The 22,089-nt window shown below is 33.3% G+C and overlaps 2 protein-coding genes across 3 annotated transcripts; one reads left to right on the top strand and one right to left on the bottom strand.

The window, feature by feature from the left end:
- The first annotated feature begins 3,172 nt into the window (after positions 1 to 3,172).
- Positions 3,173 to 6,498, top strand: LOC132035212 (loganic acid O-methyltransferase-like). 2 transcript variants are annotated; one of them, XM_059425495.1, is made up of 4 exons: positions 3,173 to 3,496; positions 4,221 to 4,548; positions 4,681 to 4,865; positions 5,891 to 6,498. In XM_059425495.1, the coding sequence occupies exons 1-4, from the start codon at positions 3,428 to 3,430 to the stop codon at positions 6,227 to 6,229; spliced, it is 921 nt and encodes a 306-aa protein (XP_059281478.1). In that variant the 5' UTR covers positions 3,173 to 3,427; the 3' UTR covers positions 6,230 to 6,498. The 2 variants fall into 2 exon arrangements, with proteins under 2 accessions (XP_059281478.1, XP_059281477.1); XM_059425494.1 differs by having other exon boundaries at positions 3,176 to 3,496; positions 4,221 to 4,865.
- Positions 6,499 to 15,760: 9,262 nt separating this feature from the next.
- Positions 15,761 to 18,402, bottom strand: LOC132035215 (loganic acid O-methyltransferase-like). The gene is made up of 2 exons (XM_059425498.1): positions 17,758 to 18,402; positions 15,761 to 16,099 (listed from the first exon to the last, which is right to left on the bottom strand). The coding sequence occupies exons 1-2, from the start codon at positions 18,400 to 18,402 to the stop codon at positions 15,761 to 15,763; spliced, it is 984 nt and encodes a 327-aa protein (XP_059281481.1).
- Between the last annotated feature and the right edge of the window lie 3,687 nt (positions 18,403 to 22,089).

Raw genomic sequence — 22,089 nt, 5'->3', positions numbered from 1 at the left:
GAATGTTCTTCTTGCTTGATCCTTTTCGCCAACTTTAATCAAAGAAAAATCATCATTATTAAAATAATTAGCTCATTTTATATGTATTATTGTCTCCTAGCACTTATAATAGTTGGAGGTAATATAAAAACATGAATAGGTCCAAATTTCATATAATTGTATAAAAGAAATTAGATACTTTATAAACATTCTAGGAACTTTTACTAGATTTTTTTGGCATACATAATGGAAGAAAAAAAAGTATACTTTAAAATGTTAAATTCCAATATTTGTTTGAAATTTATTTTATTTCCTTTATTAATTATGATGGTAATAATTACTCCCTCCGGATAAAAAAAAGAGTCCACTTAGCCATTTACACACCCCTTAAGAAAATACTAACTCCTAGACAAAAAAGGTAATTTGACTAAACTATCCCTCATTAAATAGGCATTGGGATTTGATCATATAACACTTAATAGGGGCAAATCTGGAAAAACAAGGTTAATTCTTTCTTGATTTGATAAATGGACACTTTTTTTTTATCCAAAGGAAGTATCTTGTAAGACTAACTAATATTAAAAGAATTATACTAAAAAAACAATGAAAAAAGGATTAATTATATCATTAATTTTTTTTCCTCGTTAAAATTACTCCCAGCCCTCCCACCAAAGAAAAAATATTACTACACCAAAATTTTCTTGGCAAAAAGCGGAACTAGAGTTTTAACTATAAATTCGGGCAGAAGTTAATATATAGTTCTCGTCAATATCACATCTCACCTATTGAAGTTTTGCTTAAAAAAATTATTCGAAAAATTGTATAGAGAAGGATTATTTGCCGCAGTGCAACAATTCTTTCATTATATTTGTATTATAAAATATGTTGAATACGTATAAATAATTTATCAGAACAAAAATTAATTTAATATATTTACAAAATTACGTGAATATGTCTTGAAAAATGAATTTAAATATGTAATTCAACTAGTTAAGCATCAGATGGTCGTTAGAACATTATGATTATTTTTTCTTTCGCACTTCAATTGTTGGTAAGTCTATCACTCACCAAAGCTTAAAGTTTTGCAACAAGATTAACAACTCAACATTTTAAGAAGAAATAGTGGAGAAAACATAAAAAAGAATCATCGTTTTGTTTGAAAATTTTAATTTATTTCAAATTAAGTATTCGATCTAGATAATAGATCAATTAAGTAGAGTTACATTTTTTAATTTGAATACTACATACTGAAAACAAAAAAAGAAATAGTAAAGTAAGTTTCTTGTTATTCTTTTATTGCTATATATGCAAAGTTATTTATCTTAAAAAATATAAATTAAATCTTAGAAAATATTCTAGAAAATTAGATAAATATAATTAAAGAGATATTAAATCAAGAAAAATAAACAAAGCGTTGTTAACACAACGACAGACTCACATGTAACAGTGAGGGATTACCGATGCCTTAAATTTTGCTTTTTACATATCAGGCTTTCTACCCTCTCGGTCTTTCATACTTTTATTTTTATTTTGTTTACATTTTTATTCATTTACATTATTCTTTTTATTTTTCCCCATAATGGTTTTTTCCTCTTGTTCTTCTATTCTTTTATACTACAAATTATCTTTCACCCTTAATTTAGAATAAGAGTTGAAAATTTTAATTGAACTTGTTAATAGTTCTAGTGACTTTAATTAGCCTTATCCTTCTTCTATTCTTTTATACTAGGTATCTTTCACACCCTTCTTTTATACTACAAATTATGAACTTGTTAATTTCACCCTTAATGTGAATTTATTTTCTTCTGATTTGATTATGGAAAAATGTGATAGCTATCAAAAATGACTTTGAGTACTTTTTAGTAATCTTAATATTTTTAAAATATAATATTAACAAAAAGAGATTAATACTATAAAATAATAAAGTAATCAATTAAATCTAACAAAAAATATCAAAAAAATGCTATAGATTTTTCATCAACTTTTCTAATTAATATGAACAATTTTAAAAATATAAGAATTTATTTACCATTTATCTTCAAATTTTATTCATTATAAAAAAAATGGGAGAGAATTCTCTAATAAATTCAACAAATTTCGATTTCTTGATTGCTTACATATTTATAAACAAAAATTTATTATAATAATTGAATCAATCGCGAACCGTTTGAATATAAATGGTATTATCATTTTTAAACTACTAACTCATTTACTATAAATGTAATAGTCCACCAGTGACTGTCAAATTTTGAATTTTCCTATGCGATGGTGATGAAAAAACAATAAAGTTACATTCAACTTATAGCTTAAAATTTTGAAATTTCTCATTTTAAATTATTTTAGAGGAAAAATGACTAACATATGTGATTATTTTAAAGTTATAACTTTAAGAATTAGTTTAAAGTTACAAGTAACTAAGTATAAGAAAACTAGTTCCGTGAGGCTCGTGCGAAGTCCGTGCCCAAACTCAATATATAAAAGTACATATTTTAATTAAAGAAATATAATTTATGTTAGTAATATTTAAATCTGATATAAGTATATTTTCAATATATAAAAGCAAAACTTTCATTTCACTCCTTTAATATTTTAACTTTCATTTTGATGAAATTATTTACTTCAAATCAAATGCAAAGTCAGAATTTGACGTTCATGAGTTCTGGATCCTAATTTTTTAAAAGTTATTTTGTTCATTAATAATCTATACATAGTTAATGAACTTTTAAGACAAATACAAAATTTGTGCAGTGGATGGGGCTGCTCATCCCTTAATTAAGGGTCACGAGTTCGAGCTTAGGTATGAAAAAATCTTTTGAGGGAGCGCTTTCCCCGAATGGGCGCTACACAATGCGAATTATCTGGATTAATCGGGCTCAAATGCGGATACCGGGCACCGGCTTTGGTGCAGAAAATCAAAAAACATGGAAAATGAGGTAGGAGGTTCGACAGTTTTCGAAAAGTAGACCATAAGAACAAAAAGTAAATTTGATTTTAAAAAATAAGATTAGGACCTAGAATTAATTAATTGAAAAGTTTGACATTTTATTGGAAACTTTTGTGAGGACTACAAAAGCCTCTTACTTGTCTCTTATATATAATAGTAATATTTATTTTGAACTAAGTATAAAATTTAAAAATATTACTCTGTAATATAAAACTGAGGGAGTAAAGAGGCAAAAAAAAAAAAAAAAACACCCACAAAAATTTATTACAATATCAATATACAAATTAAAGAGGCAGTCGAATGAACTTAAGAAAAATAATTGGTTTTAAGAATTGGAAATAACCGACCAAAATGCAACAACTGGAACACACTTGGTGCAACATGAATGGTCAATCAAAGATGTGAGGACGACAAAACTTACATATTCTCCCTTATATATAAGTATAATGTGTGAAGAAACATTGGGCAAGAACTCAAAGAAGAGGCATATCAGCATTAGCCAAAATGCCAATATCTTTCCCCATGAATGGTGGTGATTGTGCTTACAGCTACTCCAGAAACTCCCAAATACAGGTACTTTTGTTTATGCGGCACTTTTTACTTTTCGAGATTTAAATTATGTAAATTTTGGTCAATGTTTCAAAATGTTTTTATCATCACATGAACAGGAGAAGAATTGCAACTTAATAGTATATTTTGTATAGTTTTTTAATATCTAAATTTTAATATTAATATATTAAGTTGATCTAGTCCAATTTAGCTTAGAAGTTCGGTCAAATTGATGCTTGAGAAACGAAAAGTTTCACATATTGACACTCTAGAAACGAAAAGTGTCACAAAAAACAGAGGGAGTATTAATTTCTTGCGCCACTATATACCGTTTTGGTTGACAAGCTAGTGAATGAATTCTTTTCTTACAGCTACACAATTACATAGCTTGAATAATTTGAGATTTACTTGAGCCTCAAATAACCTTTGAGTTGAAGCACTGCTGGCTTGTGTCTAACTAAGTCAAGTTTGTATACTCAAAACATGCTGAACTTAGTTAACTCTAATTTAAAGTAGTCAATGCTGTTTAAAAATGGTTAACTTATTAAGATCTTAAATTCTTGAATGCAAGTATTTACCGAGAAAAACATGAGTTAATTTAACATATAGTTACTGAACTTATCCACTGTAACAGTAAAAATAAAACACAAGTATATTTGTCACATTAAAGTAGTTGTACTTTAATAGTAAAGTAAGTAAACTTTAAAACTTTATATCAACGTGGCTTTACTGTTATAATTGTATGCAGAGAGAAGTGTTAGATGGTGCAAAGGAGCTGGTGAGAGATGCAATTATTCAAAACCTTGACATCAAAATCATGTTATCTTCTTCAAACACATTCCGTATTACAGACTTGGGCTGTTCAATTGGACCAAACACATTTAGGTCAATGCAACATGTTGTACAAGTTGTAAAGGACAAGTACCATAATCAAATACTCACAAATTCCACTAATAATATTCCTGAATTCCAAGTATTCTTCAATGATCATATCACCAATGATTTCAACACCCTCTTTCAATCACTACCCGTCGATCGATCCTACTATGCATTCGGAGTTCCAGGATCTTTCCATGGTAGATTATTTCCATCACGATCGATACATTTTGCGCATTCTTCTTGTGCTATACATTGGTTATCTAAGTGTCCAGAAGAGTTGCTAGATGAAAAATCCCCAGCATGGAATAAGGGATTGATTCACTATGTAGGTGCCTCAAATATTGAAGTGGTGAATGCTTATGTTGCTCAATTTGCAAAGGACATGGAAGTTTTCTTGAATGCAAGAGCTGAGGAGATTGTTCCTGGAGGAATGATGGTGCTACTTTCACCATTTTCGGGTTATGTACGTCTCATGAAATTTTTTGGGTCTAGTCTTATGGATTTGGTAAATGAGGTAATCTCTGTTTCATTTTATATGGCGATGTTTTTCTTATTGGTTTTTTTGAAAAGAATGAAATATTTTTCATTAATAAACTCTTTAACTGAAAGCTTCTCATTTACCATAAATGACATGCTCTCATAATCTATATGAAAGTCCTGACATATTTAAGAAGACAAATTGTAAGAGTTTTATTTTTTAAAATAATAATATATATATATATATATATATATATATATATATATATATGTGTGTGTGTGTGTGTGTGTGTGTGTGTGTGTGTGTGTGTGTGTTATTTCATCCGTTTCAATTTACGTGAAAGAATGAAATATTTTTCATTAATAAACTCTTTAACTTACAGCTTCTCGTTTACCATAAATGACATCCTCTCATAATCTATATGAAAGTCCTGACATATTTAAGAAGACATCATTTGTTTCAGTTTACGTGAACCTGTTTTACTTGGCACAAAGCTTTAAATAATTGAAGACTTTTGAAACTTCTGATATTAAATATGACATGACATCCGTGTGGGTATAAGGTTGTTAATATTTTTGGGCTAGAATATGCCATAATATTTGTATGGCTATAAAAGCTTCTCATTAAATATAAAATGAAAAGCTTAAATTATTTCCAGATTTAAGACTTTTCTTAATAGACTAAAACGAAAATACGTTCACATAAATTGAAATAGATGGAACATATATTAAGCTTATGTGTCTACAAGGACTGACGTAGTGTATCTGTAATATAGAGGGTTTATTCCAACTACTTTTGGCTCAGACCTTATATATATGTGTTAAAAATTTCACTAAACATGTACAAATTATAGATTTCAAAACCTAGTAAATCAATTGAAATGTGATATATATAATCCGGAAATGGAACACATAAATTCAAACTTTAAATTTGTCTCTATGTGTCAAAAGTCTTTCTTTTTATACTTTATATCATGTCAATATCACCATATAAAATGAAACGAAAATAATAGTTATTTTAGCCCTACATTTTAATTGAGCTTTTCTTTCTTTTTGACACAGGGAATGCTTGAAGAATCTCTAGTTGACTCTTTCAATTTGCCATTGTATTTTCCCTCTCCTGAAGACATGACTAAAGTGGTGGAGAGAAATGGTTGTTTTAGCATTGAGAGAATAGAGTTGACATCTCTGAAATCAAAGCTTGTGGATGAGGCTGATGCAAAGATTTTAATGATAAACCTAAGGGCTGCTTTAGAAGGAGTTTTGATCAATCAATTTGGAAGTAAAATTGGAAAAGAAGCTTGTGAAAGGACTATTCTTAAAAGCGAAGAGATTTCAGCATGGATGAAAGCTAATTACGAGACAACATGCCAATTATTTGTCGTTTTGAAACGTAAATGAATTTCTATAGAAGAATCTATATATATATTATATAATTTTTCATCAATCAATTTGGAAGTAAAATTGCAGAAAAAGCTTGTGCAAGGGCTATTTTCTAAAGTGAAGAGTTTTCAGTATGGATGAATCATGAAAGCTAATTTCGAAAAATCATGTCACCTATTTGTCGCTTTGAAGTGTAAATGAATTTCTGTGGAGGAATCTATCTATATATTACATAATTCAAATATATAGAAATGATATGGCACATCTCCTAGGCCAAGTTCTGTATTTATCTTTTTCCTATATATATTTTTTTTTTTTTTGGTTTTCCTCATTTCTTTCACTTTATATGCTCTATAAAGAAAATTGAAAATTCTCTTTATTAACATTCTTAATTGGCCTCCTAAAAACAAAATTAACTTTTACTCTTCTGTTTTTTTTTTTTTTTTCCTTTCCTCGATAATTCGCCTTTAATTTCTTATTTTCTTCCTAAAAATTTACATTGAAAATTAAAGATACATTCCACGGTGAGGATACATTTTGTTCTCTAGCTCCTCCCTAAAAAAAATTAGAGATATATCCCTAGGCTGCTTCAGATAATGTCAAAATGATAAGAGGATCGGTCAAAGAGATGGCCTCCTTTTGGGATGATCAAGAAAGGTACATATAAGGAAAAGTAGTATAAAATGAAAAGGGACCTTAAACCTCATGTTACTAAGATCGAATATGACAAGAGGATAGCTGGACAAGGGTCCATTTAGTGAGAAAAATACTACCAAGTTCGTAGACAAGCATTTTGCAGCTCATAAAAATGATGAGCAATTGAGACATGCTACGACGATGGAAAGGAAAAAGGAAAAATAGTGAACCTCCTATTATTATGGGATGAAAGGCCACATGTAGACTGTCAATTGGGCCGGGCCGGGCCATAGGTTAATGGGCCAAGTTGGAGGCATGGTTTGAGGAGGGAAAAGGTGTCCGGCCCAGCCTCCTACCCGGGTAGGGGTACATAGTGTATTTAAGTGAGGCGGGGCGGATTTTAGTTAATGCCGGTCGTGTTTTAGTTAAGGGGCGTAGGTTTTAATTATTTTTAAAAAAAAATTCTAATACTAAAATTTATTAAGTTTGATACTTTAAAACCTAGTTGTTGCCAACTTTATTTTAACCTTTAAGTTCCTTAAATTATTCTTTAGCCCTATTTTCAATCTATAAATACCATTCATTCTTCTCCATATTATCTCACAATTCCCTACTCTCCTCTATCCCTAAATTTCCTACTCATCTAAATCTCTCTCTCTCTCTCTCTCTCTTCCAATTCCAAGTTCAAATTTCAAAATCTAAATTTAATGGATAATGACAACCCTCCTCCTCTAGCTCAAGGAGTGCATCAGTGTGGAGCTATTATGATAAATTAAAATAAGATACGATTCGATGTAGAATTTGACTACGAACTATGAACCATAGGTCCAGACCGGGATATGGGCCGGTTGATACTTTGGTCCGTCACTTGGGTCAGAAACACCCAAATGCAAATGCAACTCTTGGTTAGAATTTGAATTTTGAGCCTTCAAGTTTCAAGACTCAACTCTCAAGTTTCAAGTTTCAAATTTCAAGTTTGTATGTTTTCATTTTGCAATGTAAGTCGTTCAAGTTTGTATGTTTGGAATTTGCAGTGTTATCAATTTAAGTTTGAATTTTTTTTAAAATTATCGATGTAGTCTTGCATCACACTCTCAACTTTTTATAATATTTGACACTTATATTTAAATGAATTAAAAATTAAAAAAAAGAAGAAGTCATTTTTGGGGTTTGGCCATTTTCCCAACGGCTATTCTTGCTTAAATAGCCTTTGGGAATCTTCATTCCAACAACATATACAAGATATACACAAATATACAATCAACATATACAAGATATACACAAATATACAAACAACATCTACAAGACATACACAAAGTCATAAATATCCAAACAAGATATACAAGTCGTTTTTGGAGTTTTTGATAATATCTCAATCACAAATATACATGGTATTTTTTCAACCGAAAAAATATTTTTCGATCAAAAAGGTCACAAAAGGTTAAATCAATACACATAGTATTTCTAAAAAATAATATTATACCAGGTATATATAACATTATACCTGTTGTGAAATAATTGTAATAATTAGGGTCAAAGTGTAATTACCAGAACTAGAGGGTACATTAGTATAGCTAACATAACTTAACAACTAATTCAGTTAGTTAGTTAGTGTAAGGTGTGTATATTTTTTCTATTCCTCACTTTGTACAGATACGGTTCTATAATGAAATGAAGAACAATTCTCTTCTTATCCATTCCTCTCTTATCTAAATGCTCCCATAGAATTGCCATTGATGTATCTCAACATGGTATCAGAGCTAGGTTATGAATTGACGATTGAATTCATCTTCTTTCATCTCTGATTTCTTCAATTTTTTCTTTCTTTCAAATCGAGTTTTTTTTTCTTCGTTGTTCAAATCTCTACTAGCGATAGTATCTGATGGATTGTCGCTCAGAAAGTAGTTGATTCGACTTCGATTAAGCTAGAATTGTAGCTGAAACAATTGAATTTTGTAAAAGTTTAGTCAATTTGTAATCGGTCCACATCAATGGCGATTGACAATGCAGATAACAATGGAAGAACCACTGGCACAACAGCAAATGCAACTGGAGATGGTGAAATTGTGGTTGATCATCATCATCCATTGTTTCTTCAAGCGTGTGATACTCCTGGTAGTTCTCTTGGTGCAATTCAGTTAACTGGATCTAAAAATTATGCCTCATGGAGTAGATATATGAAAATTGGACTGCTAGGCAAAGTGAAACTAGGGTTCATAACTGGAAAATGTGCTAAGGATAAATTTGATCCTTCTTTGCATGATCTATGGGATAAATGTAATGCAATTGTCTTTGTCATGGATTATGGTGTCTGATAGTAAGGAATTACTCAATGGGATTGTATATGCATCTAGTGCACAAAAGGTCTAGAATGATCTACAAGGGAGATTTGATAAGGTAGATGCATCTAGGATTTATTACTTACACAGAGAGATTGCTACTTTGTCTCAAGGTGTCTCATCTATGTCAACCTATTTTTTTTAGAATGAAGGAGTTATGGAAAGAGTATGACTCTATAATGCCTTGTCCTGGTTGCCCTTGTCCTAAATCTAAAACATATGCTGAACATTTTGAATATCAGAGGTTAATGCAATTTTTTATGGGACTTAATGACTCATTTAATTAGTGTAGAAGCCAAATTATGATGATGTATCCCACTCCTAGTGTCAACAAAGCATACTCACTGATTATTGCTGAAGAGTGCCAGAGAATACTAGGAAAATCTAACTATGTTGACAATGGAGGAGTACGGGATGGCATGGCATTTTTTGGAGGCAAATGTCCCATGAATTTTGCTAGTTCTAGTAGCAGGACAAGTAGCATAGTGTCATCTAATTACTCTGGAAGTAAAGGACAGATGAACTATAGTGGAGGATTTAGTAATAAAAACAGTTCAGGTGCATCTAGCTCAGGACATGGTAACATGAACATGAACAGTTCAAACTTCAGGTTCAAGAAGGGGAACTTATACTGTGACTTCTGTCATTGGAAGGGTCATACAAGAGATACCTGCTATAAGCTTCATGGTTATCCAAGTGAAGCTATGGGTAAGAAGAAGAATCACTTTACACCTAACACTGCACACTATGCAGGCACTGTAGTTGAGGCTAGTAGAAATGATCCTTTTCAAGCAGGCTTTGGAGTTCAATGCAGCCAGTTTCAGGGTGGATATAGTGGTCAGTGCAATCAGGGTTCAATGAGTGGAAACAACTCAGGACCTTCCTACCAGTTGACCAATCCACCACCTGCAGGACCTCACTTCACTCAGGAGCAATACATGCAAATTCTACAACTGCTGGGAAACAAACATGAGGCTGATAATGAAGTAAGAGCAATAGGTATGATGCACAACTCTTACTTATCAACTAATGATGATAAGTGGATTGTGGATTTTGGTGCATCAAAACATATGGTGCAAAACTTGAACATGTTAGACAATACTAAACCTATGAGTGAGTCCAAAGGGAAAGTACACTTAGCAACAGGAAATTTAGCTAAAGTCAATCACATAGGGTATGCTCAGGTGTTGCAAGGGTGTGAGATAGGTAGTGTCTTACATGTTCTTGAGTTCAAGTATAACCTATTATCTGTTTCAAAGCTTACAAGGGAATTGAATTGCTGTGCTATGTTTTATCCTTATTTTTGCCTTTTTTAGGACCTCTTCAATGGGAAAGTGAGGGGGATTGGAAGGCTTGAGAATGGTCTTTATGTGTTGTATGTTGATTGTAAGCTGTATTCAAAAGGACCTCAACTCAATACTCCAAGGAAGGCTGAAGTTTCTTGTGTTGTAAATACAATAAAACCAGCTTCTATTGTTTTTAGAATAAGCCTAACACTTTGGCATAGAAGGTTAGGTCATGTTTCCTTTCAAACATTGAGAAGGTTGAATTGGTTTAAACATATCTCAGTATCAGACTCTGTTGATCATTGTACTGTGTGCCCTTTAGCAAAGCAATCAAGACTGTCATTTCCTTTGAGTACTACTAGTTCTAAGGAATGTTTTCAGATTTTACATGGTGATGCCTGAGGGCCATATAGAGTAAGTACACATGATGGTAAGAGGTATTTTCTTACCTTGGTTGATGATTTCTCCAGGTATACTTGGTTGTTCCTTTTAAATTCCAAGTTTGAGGTGATTGTTGCTTTCCAAAATTTTGTAACAATGATTAGGAATATTTTTGGTGCATCTATGAAAACATTAAGAACTGATAATGGGTGTGAGTTCTTTAACTCACAAATGACCAACTTTCTTCAGTCTTTGGGTATACTGCATCAAAGTTCCTGTGTATACACACCCCCAACAGAATGGGGTTGTGGAGAGAAAGCATAGACATGTTCTAGACACTGCTAGATCACTGAGATTTCATTCCTGTGTTCCTTTGACTTTTTGGGGAGATTGTGTTATGAAATATGTATATTTGATTAACAAGATTCTTTCTTCTATACTTCATGGTAAAACTCCCTTTGAAATTCTATACTCCTCTCCACCCAGTCTAGATCATTTAAGAGTATTTGGTTGCTTAGCTTATGCCACCCGAATAAGAAAAACTGATAAATTCTCTTCTAGAGCAATCCCATCTGTCTTTCTTGGTTATTCTGCTCTTCAAAAAGGTTACAGGCTTTATGATCTCCACTCTAAAGTATTTCTTGTGAGTAGAGATATGGTGTTTAAAGAGGACATCTTCCCTTTTGCTCAATTATCCACTTCTACTTCTCCCTTGTTCCCTGTCCTGCAGTTTTCTGAGCAACTACCTGATGTTGTTCCTATTACTATCCCTGCTTCTAGTCCTACTTCCTCTTATCCTTCACCACCTTCTGAGCCTACTCTAGGGTCCTCTCCAACTGAGGATGTTCCATCTTCTTCTAGTGAACCTCATTATGACACCAATATACTAGCTCCTACTCTTGATGTTAGAAGATCAACCAGACAGAGTAGGCCTCCAATTTGGCATCAAGACTATGTCACTAAATCCACCAATTCAACTATTGCATATCCTGTTTCCAACCATGTCAGTTATCAGTCTCTTTCTCCCTCATATAATCAAGCCTTAGCCTCCTATTCTGCTATCACTGAACTTACTAGCTTTCAAGAAGCTGCTCTTGATCCCAAGTGGATTGAGGCTATGAAATGTGAGATTACTGCTTTGGAAGATAATTACACATGGAGTATTGTAAACTTACCTGCTGATAAACAGCCTATTGGGTGCAAATGGGTATTCAAGGTCAAGTACCTTGCTAATGGTGAGGTTGAAAGATACAAGGCCAGGCTAGTGGCCAAGGGCTTTGCTCAACAGGAGGGCCTTGATTATTCAGAAACACTCTCTCCTATTGCAAAGATGGTAACTGTCAGATTTGTGATTGCCATTGCTGCCTCTAAAGGCTGGTCTATAGCTCAGATGGATGTGCAAAATGCATTTCTGCATGGAGATTTGTTAGAAGATTTCTACACGGTGATTCCTCAGGGGTTTTGCAGACGGGGGGAGCATGGCAAAGTCTGCAAGATACACAAGTCCTTGTATAGCCTTAACAGGCCCCAAGGCAATGGAACTTGAAATTAACTGAATCACTAGTTCAACTTAGCTTTGTGCAGAGTCATTTTGATTATTCACTCTTCACCAAACAAGACAAATTTGAGCTTATCATAGTGCTTGTGTATGTTGATGACCTATTGATTACTGGCAGCAGTGTTGAGTTGATAAACAAAACTAAGAATGACTTGAAGTTCTTTCTAGGCATTGAATTTGCTAGATCAAGTGATGGAATTATTATGAGCCAGTGCAAATATGCATTATAACTTGTAGCTGAGATAGGACTAAGTGCAGCTAAACCAGTTCAGGCTCCCTTAGATGCCAACCTTAGACTCAGTTCTTTGGGATATGATGAGTTTATGAGTGAGTCAAACAACACAACAGCTGATAAACCATTACAGGATGTTGGGAAGTATCAAAGACTAGTAGGAAGGTTTTTGTATCTTACCATGACCAGGGTGGATATAGCCTTTGTAGTTCAAACTCTTAGTCAGTATATAGGGGTGTCAATGGTAAGGTTTGGGCGGTTATTTTAGAAAATTTATACCGTTCGGTTATTTCATTCTGTAGAACCAAAATTGGACTTTTCGAAACCGTCCCATCATGTCGGTTTCTCTTCGATATAGGTATGGTTCGGTTAATTTTTGGATTTTTTTTTCTTTAAAAAGACCATCATATTATAGTCAATAGTAAAAGTTAAGACACAATATCATACATACTTCTATAGGACTTTGACAAAAAATCTTTAGATATTTTTACTGATTAAAAGGTGATGAATCAAGAAAACATGAAAAATGACAAGAACAAAGATTGATCCCACTATTTTATGGCGGTGTAAAATAATGTTAAGCAAAAACAAAAAATATATTTTGAATCGCATGAGGAGAAAAAATCAATCAAGATGAGACTCAAGAACTGAGACTACTAAGATTAAGTATCTAATAAGAGCATTTAAAATCATACACGAGGAAAGATATCAAAAAGTACTTTGTAACTTTCTATCAAAGATCGTTGGAATACCTTGTAGCTTACTAGGTACTACTCGAGATGCTAGAACTAATTTAATTTCAATATGAGTAATATAATAGGTTTCAGAGTTGGAACTTGAGATATTAATTATATTGCCTGCTTGTAGTCATTTTCATCATCCCAAACCCAAGGCGAAAATTTATTATTTTATTATATTTAAATTTTATATATAAAATATATTTTACACATATAAACTTATTCGGTTCGGTTCGGTATTTTTTCGGTTTATTTTTATAAAATTAAAAACCAACCCAATTATTCGGTACGGTTATAAATTTATATAAAAACCGTCGGTTTTATTAAAAACCCCTAAAAATCTGTTCGGTACGGTACGGTTCGGTCGGTTAAGTCGATTTTTTGAAAACCATTGACACCCCTATCAGTATATGCATGCTCCAAAAGAATCTCATATAGAAGCAGCTATGAGGGTTGTGAGATACATCAAGTCAGCACCAGGTCTGGGATTGTTGATGCCCTCACAAAGTGCGTATTTTCCTAGACATCAGTGACTCGATTGGGGAACATGCTTGGAAACTAGAGATCCAATGGTGTTACTTAGTGAAATTTGGCAATGCATTGGTGTCCTAGAAGTCCAAGAAACAAGAAACAAGAGGCGAAGAAAGTTCTCCAAAGTCGAGTTTTTAGAAGCATGGCTTTAGCGATGGTAAATCACTTGGCTGATCGTCATACAAAGAATTGGGAGTAGAAGTCAAGTCTCGTTGATCTTTTTGTGATAGTAAAATTTCTAATGCAAATTGCAGCAAATCCAATCTTCCATGAGAGAACTAAGCATTTTGACATTGACTATCACTTTGTTAGAGAGAAATTTACTCAAGGGATGATCAAGACTCGTCATGTGCCAACAAAGGAGCAACAAGCTGATTTACTCACCAAGAGCTTAGGCTAGAATCAACATGTGTGCTTACTATCCAAGCTGGGCCTGAAAGACATATTTCAAGCATCAGCTTGAGGAGGGGTGTTGTGAAATAATTGTAATAATTAGGGTCAAAGTGTAATTACCAGAACTAGAGGGCACATTAGTATAGTTAACATAACTTAACAACTAATTCAGTTAGTTAGTTAGTGTAAGGTGTATATATCTTTTCTATTCCTCACTTTGTACAGATACGGTTCTATAATGAAATGAAGAACAATTCTCTTTTTCTCCATTCCTCTCTCATCTAAATGCTCTCATAGAATTGCCATTGATGTATCTCAACAATACCATTATAATCTATGTTAAATTATACTATGTATAAAGTACATCAGTGTGCCTCTAAAAATGAATTATACTATGTATATATAATATACCTCAATAAAATATGATATAATTAAATTATACCATGTATATTGTAATACATTAGTAAATAGAATACCTCTACAAAATTGTCAGCTATATAGAATGATTAATTGAATACTATTAAGTTTTAGTTGCATAGTAATTAAGAGAATAAAGTGAGTTTAACAGTTAAAGTTGGAATCATCTCCCTATAAAATAGCTAATTTGAGTGACTTATTTAATTAACTTCCAAAATTTTAGAACTATCCCTAAAAAATAGGCAAGAAAATAGAAAACATGGATCTAATATAGGATTGATTCTCGTATACTAGAATACATATGGAAGTAAATATTTGATATGCATTAATTAACGTTGTCATATATATGTAATCATTTTTCAAAAACTGCCTATTTATGTTTTTTTTTTTAAAAAAAAAAAAAATTAATTCGAAGTGGGCCGGGCCGGGCCAGTGCCCCGGTGGACCAAAACCCGGGCTTGTTGGTGGGCCGGGCTACCGGGCTACATGGCATGTCCGACCCAGCCCCCTAATTTTTTCCACTAGCCCAGCCCACCACTCTCTTACCGGGTTCGGGGCCGGGCAGGTTATGGGTCGGGTTAGGTGGGCCGGGGCCGGGCCGACCCGCCCCATTTGACAGGCTTAGCCACATGTCCTGATTTAATTTGTCATTTTGTCATGTCATCGGCGAGTGTATTACACACATATTACATATCTAGTTGATAGTACGAAAAGTGTCTAAATGACACAGTCGGGCCCTACCGCAAGTGTCTAAATGGAACAAGATTTAGTTGAAGCGTCTAAGTGAAAGATGCTGCCAATCACAAGTGTCTCCAGATGAATTCAGCAAGAAACTTTTCAGTTTTCTTTGCAGAGCACATAAAGTGAAAGAAATGAGGAAAAAGCCAAAAACATTAAGGAAAGCATAAATAGAGAACTTGACTTATGAGATGTGCCACATCATCTCTACATAGATCTGAACTATATATATATATATATATATATATATATATATATATATATATATATATATATATATATATATATCCTCCACAGAACTTCATTTACGCTTCAAAACGATAAATAATTGGCTTGGTTTCTCGTAATTAACCTTCATCCAGGCTGAAATCTCTTCACTTTTGAGAATAGTCCTTGCACAAGCTTCTTCAGCAATTTTACTTCCAAAATGATTGATTAAAAGTCCTTCTAAAGAACTCCTTAGGTTTATCATTAAAGTCTTTGCATCAGACTCATCCATAAGCTTTGATTTTGGATATGTCAACTCTATTATCTCTATGCTAAAACATCCATTTCTCTCCACCACTTTGGTCATGTCTTCAGGAGAGGGAAAATACATTGGCAAATTGAATGAGTCAACTAGAGATTCATCTAGCATTCCCTGTGTCAAAAAGAAATAAAACTAAAAAAATGCACGACACAACTAAATACAATATGGTGGTATTAATCGGATAAAAAGTTTAAAAAAGAAAGACTTTTAACACGCAGAGGTGGATACATAATTTGAATTTTATTGGTTCGAGTTCAAGATCCTACCATATCTCATTCGATTTACTAGGTTTGTAATCTATTGTTTGTACAAATTTAGTGAAATTTTTATCACATGTATAGGGTCTGAGCCAAAGATACTTGGTTGGAATGTACCCTTATATTACATATACACTACGTCCGTGCTTGTAGACACATAAGCTTAATAAATACTTTATCAGTTGCAATTTACGTGAATATATTTTCTTTTTAGTCTGTATAAAAAAGTTTTAAATTTGGGAATAATTTAATTTAAACTTTTCATTCTACCCTTAACGAGAAGCTTTTACAGCCACACAAATATTATGGCAAGTTGAGACCACAAATATTAATAGTCTTATGGCTACACAAATGTTATGTCATATATATATATATATATATATATACACATATATATACCACAATTTCTAAAAGTCTTCATTGATTTTGAAAATTCTATGCCCAGGCAAATATGTTCAGATAAATTGAAACAAATGAAGTGTATAACATGCCAAAATACTCTTATGATGTAACTTGTCTTCTTAAATATGTCATGCCTTCTATGAGACCACAAATATTAATAGTCTTATGGCTACACAAATGTTATGTCACATATAATATATATATATATATACACCACAATTTCTAAAAGTCTTCATTGATTTTGAAAATTCTATGCCCAGGCAAATATGTTCAGATAAATTGAAACAAATGAAGTGTATAACATACCAAAATACTCTTACCACGTAACTTGTCTTCTTAAATATGCCATGCCTTCCATGAGATTATGAGCACGTGTTATTTAGGCCCCGTTTGGACATGGTTTGAAACTATGGTTTGAAAACATGGTTTCAAACCATGTTTGGCCATGCAATTTCGATATTTTAAGTTGTATTTTCTCTTATAGACATAAAACCCCCACAAATTGTGAAAACTATCAAAACATTCTCAATTCTTATCCAATCTCACCAAATGAGCAAGTCATAGTTCATAACAAAATTAGTACACTACTAGTGGGGCCTTTCTAAAAAATACAACATCAATTAATCAAACTTTAGTTCAATAAAACGAAAATTTAACATGAATAGTAACGTAACTACTCTTTAATATAATCCTCCCACATAAATTAAAGGTTGGTAGACATAAATAAAGGTTATGGAAGTTAATGAGATTGGTAAATGATTGATGGGGGTAATTGTTAAAAATATCTACCAACTTCTGGGTCTTTTTTTATAAAATATAAACTTATGGGTTAAATTTTGTATTTAAAAATTTGAAACCATGGTTTCAAACCCCAAATCATGGCTTTTTGGATGATTTGGGGTTTGAAATCATGGTTTGAAACCATGATTGAAAACGCATGTCCAAACGCTGGTTTGGGGTCATGGTTTCAAACCATGGTTTGAAAACGCATGGCCAAACGCCTACTTAGGGTGTAAAACGAGAAGTTTTAAATGAAAAACATACAGTTTCTTTCTTTTCGAAACAAACCAAAAAGCGAAACATCACCATATAAAATGAAGCAGAGATTACCTCATTCACCAAATCCATAAGACTAGAACCGAAAAATCCCATGAGACGTATATAGCCTGAAAATGGTGAAACAAGAACCATCATTCCTACAGGAACAATCTCCTCAGCTCTTGCAGTGAAGAACATTTCCATGTCTTTTTCAAATTGAGCAACATAAGCATTAACCACTTCAATATTTGAGGCACCAACATAATAAATCAATCCCTTATTCCATGCTGGGGATTTGTCATCTAACAACTCTTCTGGACACTTAGATAACCAATGTATAGTACAAGAAGAATGTGCAGAATGTATCGATCGCGATGGCAATAATCTACCATGGAAAGATCCTGGAACTCCTGATGCATAGTAGGATTTATCGACCGGTAGTGATTGAAAGAGGGTGTTGAAATCGTTTGTGACATGATCATTGAAAAAAACTTGGAATTCAGGAATATTATTAGTGAACTGATGATTATTGTATGCCTTGTCCTTTACAGCTTCTACAACATGTTGCATTGCGCTAAAAGTGTTTGGTCCAACCGAACATCCAAACTCTGTAATACGGAATGTGTTTGAAGAAGATAACATGATTTTGATGTCAAGCTTTCGAATAATTGCATCTCTTATCATCTCCTTTGAACCCTCTAGCACTTCTCTTTGCATGCAATTATAACAGTAAAGTCACGTTGATGGGTATGTAGGTTTTGTCGTTATAGCGAATAAGTTTAGTGATTTTTTTATTATAGATGGAAAAGTTTAGTTACCTTAGTATGACAACAAAAATAATTTTGTGATATTTTTGTTATTACGCATGAAGTTTACTTATTTTACTACTATAGTGGGCAAAGTTCAATTAATTTAGTGTGACATATATAATTGTGGTTTACTGTTATAATGGATAACTTCAGTAACATGGGTGAAATTAACTCATGTTTTTCTCGGTAACTACTTGCATTCAAGAATTTAAGAGCTTAATTAATAAGTAACCATTTTTAGACAGCATTGACAACGTTAAATTAGAAATTAACTAAGTTCAGCATGTTTTGAACATAGAAACTTGACTTAGTAATTAGACACAAGCCAGTAGTGTTTCAACTCAAAGGTTATTCAAATCTCAAATGCTTGTCAAACAAATGTTTTTTGTATATGGTTAATTCAGATTCAATTTGGTATATAGTGGTGCAAGTAATTAATACCTGCAATTGAGAGTTTTTGGAGTAGCGTAAGGACCATCACCAGCATTCGTTGGGAAAGATATTGTCATTTTGGCTAATGGCTATGATATACTTCTGTTGAAGATAAGGATCTTGATATACAGGATATACACAAAAATATACATAGTATACAGTTGGCATATCCGGTCACTTGAGTTATAATTGTACTCAATCTCTTGTATTTAATAGATTTGTGATAAGTCTTAGGCTAGCATTGTTAAACTAGAATAGGACTCTTGTATATCACTTGTAGTAGGCTAAGGTCTCTATGTATGTTCACTCCTATAAATGGAGTTCTTGTACTCGACTGATTCATCATCAGTAATACATATTTTCCCTCTGAGTGAGCATAAGATTTCTACATGGTATCATAGCAGAACCCATCTCACCCGATGTGGGCCCCCAAATTAAATTGCCCATGCACCGGATGTCCAGTCCTGGGCGTGAGGTGGGGTGTTGAAGAATGAAAAGAGTCCCTCATCAGTGGTTAATGAGATGGGTGGTCTCCTTATATGGACTTGGGCAATCCTCCCCTCATAAGCTAGCTTTTGGGGTTGAGTTAGGCCCATGATCCATTTCTTTACATGATATCAGAGCATTAGAATTCTTCTCGCTGCTTCAGTTGTAACTTTCAATAGCTCCAAACACACCTACTATTAATACTCTCTCAACTTTATCACTGCACCACCTTATTGCTTCATGTTCCATCAAACTTAAACCAACAAACTATTTGATCTGGAGAACACAGATGTTGCAACTCATTCAAGTGATGAGGCTGACATATCTCATCAAGGAAGAGGCAACAGTACAATCATCTGAGAAAAGAACAGGAAAAGCTGCTGAAACTGACTCTGGAGATACTGTAGACAGCAGTAGTAAGGAAGATTGGGAGGAAAAAGATGTTCTCGGTGTGTTGATTTCGGTGAACTCTGAATGTAAGATTATGTACCTTATAGTAGGATGCACTAGTGCTAAAGAGATATGGGAATGTTTGGAGGAAGCCTACCTTCAAGCAACCAAAGATAAGGAGTTTCAACTTAAACAACAATTGCAAAATGTTAAGTTGGGAACCAAAAAGATTAATGATTATATTAGAGAGTTCAAAGGCATCTGTGATGGACTTGCAGCCATACACAAGCCTGTGATGAAGACAGCAAAGTGATCAACTTTTCTAGAGATTTAGGTCTCAAATTACAAGACCTTTAGAACTGTCATGTTAGGAAAGTGCACTTGTATCCTACTTAAATCAATTGTAATGCACCTGTGGATTTGATGAGAGAGAATAGAAGAAAAGTGCCTCGACAAGCTTTAACATGGCATTTCGTCAAGCCAAAGAGGTAGAAGAAGAGGAAACTACTCTCAAAGAGGCAAGAGGAAACAACGTAATGGGGGTGGAACTCAAAACACAAGGAAAGATGCATGCGAGGCATGTCAATGCGGCAGTAAAATAACCACACCAAACTTTAAAGTGTTCTATAGGCGGGATTATTCATACCAGCATCGATGAGTTGTACATTGCGTCAGAATTATGTATCGGATCCAATGGATCAGTACGGTGCAATGTATATGGATTCAGGAGCAACCACTTATTTGACAAACAACTCAGGTATTTTGTCTGAACTTAAGAGTGATAATGGTTCTGACAAGATTGTTGTTGGAAATGGTTGTAAAGTTGCAAAGGATAATTCATGCACTCTAGAATTTGATGAGTCTCATTTTGTTGTTAAGGATAAGAAGACAAGGAGTCTACTGGCCAAGGGAACTAAAAAGGTAGGATTATATGCATTGAAGGATAACAACTTGTTTGCCTTAACTGCTACACAAGACTGGAAGAAATCAAACACTATTTGGCACATTAGATTAGGACATCCTAGTTTGAAGTCTTTACAAGTTTTGAGTAGAAGTAGCTGCATTAATGTTAGTAGTTGGAATAAAGTGCCTAGTGTTTGTTCTAGTTGTAAGTTGGGAAAGAGTTGTAAACTACCATTTGGCTTAAGAAATAAAATTGAGAAAGAAACTTTGTTAAAGATCTATTATGATCTGTGGGGTCCTGCTCCAGTTGAATCATCTCAACATATGAGATATTATGTGGTGTTTGTTGATGATCATACAAGATATCATGGATTTATCGTTCGAGAAAGAAATCAGACTTCTTTGACACTTTTCTCAAATTTCTGAAAATGGTGGAAAAACAATTTTCAAAGGTCATAAAGATATTTCAGTGTGATGGTGGTGGTGAATTCATAAAATCAAGTTCATCAAACATCTGGAGGATTGTGGTATCATAAGACACATATCTTGTCCTAACACTTTTGAACAAGGAAACGGAATTCCGAAAAGAAACACAAGATATAGTTTATTTGACTAACTCTATCGTTTCATGCAAAGTTGCCTTTGTTTCTATAGGTAGAAGCATTTTTTACGAAGTTGTTTCATAAATAGATTACCTTCATCACAGTTAAAAATGGAAACACCTTTTGTTAAGTTGTTTTAGTGCTCAACCTTGTACTATGTGATCTAAAGGTGTTTGGATGTAGGTGTTTTCCATACATAAAAGGCAGTACAAAGTTTAGTCCAAAAACTTATCCTTATGTATTTATAGGATACAACGCTTGCATAAGGGATATAGGTGCCATCCTGACAAGAAGAGCGTATGTTTTTAGCAAGTACGTGATTTTGATGAGTCCTTGTTATATCCCGCATTTTTGTACATTCGACACCGTTAACTATGATAAGTTAGGGACAAAACCATTAGGGATACAAAGTCGAGACTTTTGACCTTCGATTTTATTCTTGGACATAAGTTGTGCATGAATTTGTTGGCATGGAACAATTAGAAAAATTTGGGACCAAAGTGATATAATTGGAAGTCGAAACTATCCATTTTTCCATGTCAGAAGCCACAAGCGCGCGGTTGCCCACCTATTTTTGTTCAATTTTAATTGCACCAACACATTAGTGTGGGCCATAGACACATGTGCAACTATTGTGGAGACTTAAAAGATGACTTAAGTCACCTTTATATTCAACATTTAAAAAAAAATTAAAAATTAAAACACCACAAAAGGGGTTTCGCCAAAAGGGGTCGAAACCAACCTTTCAAGCTTTTTATTTTGGATCAAACCCCTTTTTTTTG

Source organism: Lycium ferocissimum, chromosome 10, assembly GCF_029784015.1.
Source record: "Lycium ferocissimum isolate CSIRO_LF1 chromosome 10, AGI_CSIRO_Lferr_CH_V1, whole genome shotgun sequence".
In the NCBI taxonomy this organism is placed as follows: domain Eukaryota; kingdom Viridiplantae; phylum Streptophyta; class Magnoliopsida; order Solanales; family Solanaceae; genus Lycium; species Lycium ferocissimum.
Note: the sequence above shows the minus strand (reverse complement) of the source record. Positions and strands in the feature narration are given on the sequence as shown.

Excerpts from the sequence above, each read along its gene's own strand:
- LOC132035212 (XM_059425494.1), top strand. The coding sequence starts at position 3,428 with ATGCCAATATCTTTCCCCATGAATGGTGGTGATTGTGCTTACAGCTAC. Across the intron at positions 3,497-4,220 it reads CCAGAAACTCCCAAATACAG|AGAGAAGTGTTAGATGGTGC; the intron begins GTACTTTTGTTT and ends AATTGTATGCAG. Across the intron at positions 4,866-5,890 it reads TTATGGATTTGGTAAATGAG|GGAATGCTTGAAGAATCTCT; the intron begins GTAATCTCTGTT and ends TTTTTGACACAG.
- LOC132035215 (XM_059425498.1), bottom strand. The coding sequence starts at position 18,402 with ATGCAAAGAGAAGTGCTAGAGGGTTCAAAGGAGATGATAAGAGATGCA. Across the intron at positions 16,100-17,757 it reads TTATGGATTTGGTGAATGAG|GGAATGCTAGATGAATCTCT; the intron begins GTAATCTCTGCT and ends TTTTTGACACAG.